Here is a 6,000-nt window from a genome sequence, read left to right as displayed (position 1 = left end):
TTAGATCTCTGACCTTGTCACTCAGAAGTTGTCACATGTTGTGTGCACGAAAGGAAAATCAATTTCACAACTGCATTTAAATATTAAAGAACTCAAAGTCAACAAACATATACCAAATGCATGAAGAATATTTGCTTGTATTTGAAGCTCAATATCTGTCTTCTTTCCTCATTTTTCAGAAACTGAAAATGAAAGTGCACCGCCACCTCCAGGTTAGTGTAAAAAATGCTGATTTGAGCTGCGGCACTAACAATTGCATGAGACTGGATTGTGTTCATTGTCTCTTTGAGAGTAAGAGGACAGTAAGAAAAGTAAAAAAGCCTGCCCAAGTAAGATATCCTCGCTTCACTTTGCCTCAATGCTGATTTTTCAGACTCAAGTTTTGCTTGTGAGTGACTAGTTGTTTGCTTAATATTGTACATGTCCTTCAGAATACCGGTAAATCATGTCTGCTTAAATTATGTGCTTAAATTATGCTGTCCCCTCTGATGCTGGGCAGCATCTAATTACCAAAACACTCCCTTTCATTTTGCCTCAAAAGTACACTGTGGATAAGGTTGACAGAATCAAGCATGGGATTCATTTCAGCCCTTACTTTTAGCCCTTTGAAAATTATGGATCATGTCTAAGTGGTTCAACAGCTGCACCTCTGACCAGCGTAACACATCCTGGGTCGTGCATGCTCATCAGTGGGCATTTCCATAGGTATCCTATCTAAAATGTCACTGGATATCCCTGTGCAGGCAATTGCCCTGAGGAGTCTGATTTATTGTTTAGAATGGAGTGGCTGAGCTGCAGGAAGCCAAAGTTAGGTGAGGTGAAACTCACTCATAAGGATGAAGGCTTCAGCAAAGAAGAACTTTGCAAAGCACAAGAGTTCTTCGTAGTGGAGCTGGAAAGGCAGGCAAGCCTTTGCCTTGTGCCACTGAGTAACTTCAGTTATTTTTTCAGATCATGTAGATATATAATGTAGATATATCTATATATAGAAATCTACATAGATAGATATAAAATTTTGATATATAATACATATATCTATAATATGCATGTCCAATGTAACCATTTGGTGAGTATTATTCTCTGTAGAGCAATCTAAACAGCAATTCCAAACAGAACAAATATCCTACAAGTGTTAAATCTGCCTTTACTTACTGTCTTGATAACTGGCATTTTACAAGCCTGATTGAAGATGTCTTTGTTTCAACAAGACACACTTTGATTAAAAAATGACAAAGGTATCATTTGCCACAAGGAGTTTCATGGTTAAATTATCCATATATTATTTTTATGTGATGAACTCTTTCATATTGCATATATTTGTAAGGAAAGTTAATTGGTTTTTAATTAATGATATTTTACTCAACCATAAAATTTGTATAGTTAATATTAAACTAATTAATTTCACCCTTAGGGTCTTACCTGATATACTTTGTACTTGAATCCATGTTTTTAATCAATCTTAACTTTCAAGTAGAACTGAAATGAGAAGCAGCTTTTTATACACAGAAAGGAATAGCACCTTTGAAGCGTTACATTAAAAATATCTATTACATTTTCAAAAAATTACCATCTTCCTTTCTATTTAAAAGCGCAGGATTAAATACAAAATCACTTCTATAGCCTCCTTTCTTTTCTCCTTACCTGTTTTTCTTTTGAAAAATAAGTAGGGTGTCATTGGGCCTTTATGTTAGGCACAGACCAAACTGGGACATTTCTAAGCTGGGCATGCCAGTCACTTCTGGCTCAAGGTGTTGTCATCTTGGATTATCAAGTGCTAACACGCAAAGAGGGACTTTGGTTTCAATATTCCAAATTTTATAACTTACAAATAGTTTATTGGACATAACCAAGCATCTTGAACCGCACCAGGAAATTTTTGGGAAGTCACTGTGAGAGGTCTTTCCAGATCTCAGTGTCAAGCCACAAGTGTGGAGCACTTTGACTGATGAAGTATTCAAATAATATGTAGACATGCTACCATCTGCCAGGATCACTGAAATCTTCTGATTCCTGTTCCTACTGGGAAAATAAAGTGTTACTGTAGCAAAAGTCCCATTAAAAAAGGAACATCTGGCCAAGATGGACAACCTGACAACTGGAGCTTGGGAATTTAGGGAATCCAGACAGAAGCATCCATGAGTCTGTCACATTACCAGAATGTGGTGTTTCCTTTTAAGTTTCATCTGTAATTTTCATAATGTGGCTATGCACATGTGAAGAAATCAGGATAATCAGAGTATCAGCTGGCTCTTGCAGATGTTTTCTCCATGGAACAAAAATTATCTTAATTCCATTCTGACAATGTTAGGATCACCCAAAGCCATGTTCTGTCAGGCAGCTGACAGGTAAGTTTGCCACAGAAAGCCATTGTTCACAGGCAACAGGATATTGAGTGATGATACCTTGAATTCAGCACATGATTTGACAACATTCTAGGTTGAATGAAGTAGGAAACTAAAACCAATAGGAATCCTATCAAATCTTGAAATAGAGAAAGAGTGGAAATTGTTGTTTTGTTTAAAGCACAGTTCAAGTTTTCTCATACAGATGAGGTCAAAAATAATTCACATTCATCTGCTTGGAGTAGAGGACAGGCTGGCAGTTCTAAACAAGAAAACTAAATACAAGTAGTCTCAGCAAGACTATGTTGATGATGAAGATGATGATAAAGAATTAAAGAATATCCTCAATACACTCTCTCTGTGCTTTTCAGGATCAACTGAGTGGCAGTAACTCATGTCTGATCCAATTTCTATCCAATTAGCAATGATATGTAACTCATTTCAAAAGCTTTTGCAAATCAGCCCAAGAACAAGAGACTAACAACTGCTGCTTCTGAAAAACCCAGCTTTTTATTTTTTTCCACTGAGTCCAGGAACATCAATCTTAAATGACTTGTTCAAAACACAGAAATTGCATTGATATGCACAGGTTGTAGAATGTTGTATGGGATTGCAACTGTATATTACATATACACATATATCAATCATTCTTTAATGCTGTTTTTCCAATACTAGCAGATCCTGCCTTTTTAAATGCTGTGTAAGTCTTTCTTTTTACTTTAAGATCCTCTCAAAACTATACTTGTACTTCCTACACAGAACAAAAAGCACCACAGGAGGGTGGAAATGAAAAGGGTAAAGGTAAGTCTGAAACCATACTTTAAAAATGGGCAGTAAAGAAAACTAAATGCTGTTCTGATGCTGGATTGTTTGAGCTTAATTCAGAATTTTGGAGCTAAATTTCAGAAGTGTGATATGAGGCTTCCTAGATCCTTTTTCTGCATGACTTAGCCAGCCCAAGGAAATTATGTTACTCATGAATATCTTCAAAAACCCTGCAAACCAGACTGATGCTTTAGCAACAGTATTTTTATTGACTGTTCAATTAATGGATCAAATTCCAAGTGATTTGCATGAGCAATAAGCTGAGTTTAAATGAGCCTGGCTGTTGCCCCTGACCAAGCTTGCTAAAAATCAGATACTGTGAACATTGGTTGCTTTTAAATAAAGTGGACAATGTCCTACTGTCACTCTAAGCTGTTTCTGTTCTACCACAGAAACTTGATATGGTACCTTTCAGAAAGCCCCATAGATTTTTTTTCATCTGAAATTAAAAAAATCACACATTCATCTTTCTGTCCTCATTGGGAGCCCAGCAGATGAGCTGTTTACAGGCTCTGAAAAGTGGGATTGAGGTGTCTGCTGTGAACAAACAGAAAACTGTTCCACCAGCAGCGTGTGCAACCATCAGCTCCAGTTTTAACACATGTTTTTGTGCTGCTGAGATTAGATTCTAGCTCTGCTGTCAATTCTTCTGGTTAGGAGGATGCATTTTGAGGGAACTGGGCCAAATTCTCTGCTTTTTGTAGGAGCCTTGCCAAAATAGAAATCAAACACCCCGTCAGTTTATTTTGAGAAGAATAATCTTTTTTAAACATAATTCTGATCAAAGGCTAAAGCAGACCAAGATATGCTTACAACTGATGCAATGCTTGCTTTTCATCTGGCATGGTTATGCTTTTTCATGGCAAATCAAGAAATGGCTTGCTTGAAAATGTATTCTGGCTTTTGCTGTCTTCCAAACCAAATCCTCTCTTTTAGACAGACTGGATGTATACTGGATACTTGCAGATTTATTTGGCAAAGGCATGCATGGCTATTTTTCTCAGCAGAGTCAAAATATAAACACTAAAAATGTGTGATTCAAGTACCCTTTTGAAAATAAGAATGCTGAACCAGGCTTCAGTGCATGCTATTTTGCCAGTTATCCTTGCATTGAGCAATTATTTTGACACACAAATTTTTGTGTGAGTAATCAAATCTGTCAACTTGGTAATGGAAATGCAATTCAGAAATAATTTGCATGCCTAATGATAGGAAAAAAGATGAAAGTCTTGCCTCAAGCTATTCCAACAGTTAGTTCTGCTTGCTTTAATTTGGATATGAGAAAAATGTTTGTTCCCAAACTGAACATGAATGGTGATTTCCTCACTGCTTACAAGCCTACATTTCACTGAATAAAAATGAAAACATGGTAGGTAACTTATCCAAAACTTCTATTATCTTCTTATACATTATTATGTTTCTATTTTGAATTTAGTGAAGGAGACAAGTATTTCCTAGGAGGAAAAATGTTCCTCCTAAGAGAAACCTGCTAGGAGGATTTTGTTACCAAAAAATATTCTTTGAGATCCTGCTATGGAGAATTTTCCCAGTTTCAAGCCATGGTGGCAGGTGTTGCCTCCATAAAAATGCCAATGGAAGTCTGAATATTAATAGATAGATGACCTTCTGCCATGCTCCAGTGAAACTGTCACCTCTGCAAAACAAAGGAGATGTCATTGCCAGACACTCAGTACTTCTAAACATTAGTTACAGAGCAGTTGTTCCTATCAGCTCTTGTTTTACTGCAGAATATCACCAAATAAGGGAAAATGTATTTTCATAGATTTATCCCTTCAGGTTTGTGTGCCAGGAAAAAGGAAAAATCTTTATAATGGTGAGCATAATTCACAAAAAGGGAAAAGGTTCCATTCTTCCAACCTGTCCAAAATCATTTACACTTGAAAATGAACAGTTCAGCAAGGAAATTATGACAGAACCAGCTAGATGTTAGCTTTTATATAAGCTATATGTAAAAGACTTTCTGCACCTTCAGATGTAGCAGATTTAGGTACTTCCCTGAATGGAAGCAAAATGGGAAACATTTCATATCTGAGTTCCACAGCAATAATGCAATACTTGTGTGCCAGCAGTTGTGCCCTGTTTGCTGATAATGTCTGAGATAGGCTGTAGACACTGTAGGAACCTGAAATGGGACTGTGCTGGAACCTGACATCTAGGAAAGAAATCTTGGTAGTCCATGTAAATCCTGTAGTCCATCATTTTCACCTCATCCCTAAGAAAATATTAACAACAGAAATTAGGAAGATACAGTATACCTATCTGTGTGTCTGTTTTACTGTTCTATTTCTTTTTGGTACTTATTGTCTGTGTGAAATTACATATTTATATTCCTTTGTGTTCGTTGTAAAGTTATGAAATGAAAAACAGTGTGGTAAATTCTTTGTATCTCATGGTTATTTTCCTGTAAATTAGTAGCTCAGAGCAGTAAACATAAAATTTCCTTTCATAAAATAAACCAGTTTTAAAAGATCTATAATAATGTTGTTAAAATTCAGGATATATGTGATCATCCATTTTATTTTTGGAGAAACAAAGTGAATCAGCACAAATCCTCCAAATTTACTACATTGCCTTATATTCATTCAATTTAAATGCTTGTGTCTTCATTTTTAATTTTAGCATAATCTTACAGATTGAGTATAATTTTGTTCCCACTTGCTGGAATAACAGTAAAATTTTAATACCAAATTGCTCATTCCTTTTTTTAGGTCCCATCCAGCCACTCACAGAGCTACTAAAATTTCTGTATATTACTGATAGTTTTCCTCTAGGTTTCTTCCAACCATCTACTAAAATGTTCATTGCATGTGTC

The 6,000-nt window shown here is 36.0% G+C and overlaps 1 protein-coding gene across 1 annotated transcript in view; it reads left to right on the top strand.

Moving 5' to 3' along the window:
- Positions 1 to 2,301: 2,301 nt before the first annotated feature.
- The window catches only part of MYBPC1 (myosin binding protein C1), a 48,810-nt gene continuing 45,111 nt past the window's right edge, over positions 2,302 to 6,000 (top strand). The window contains exons 1-2 of the mRNA XM_071424312.1: positions 2,302 to 2,345; positions 3,067 to 3,143. Of these exons, the coding sequence (XP_071280413.1) occupies positions 2,302 to 2,345; positions 3,067 to 3,143 (121 nt within the window). The remainder of the gene's footprint in view (positions 2,346 to 3,066; positions 3,144 to 6,000) is intronic.

This window comes from Agelaius tricolor, unplaced genomic scaffold (genome assembly GCF_023055355.1).
Source record: "Agelaius tricolor isolate 1412-34295 unplaced genomic scaffold, bAgeTri1.0.p SCAF_3, whole genome shotgun sequence".
Classification (NCBI taxonomy): Eukaryota; Metazoa; Chordata; class Aves; order Passeriformes; family Icteridae; genus Agelaius; species Agelaius tricolor.
The sequence above is the reverse complement of the archived record's forward strand: the minus strand, read 5'-3'. Positions and strand labels throughout refer to the sequence as shown.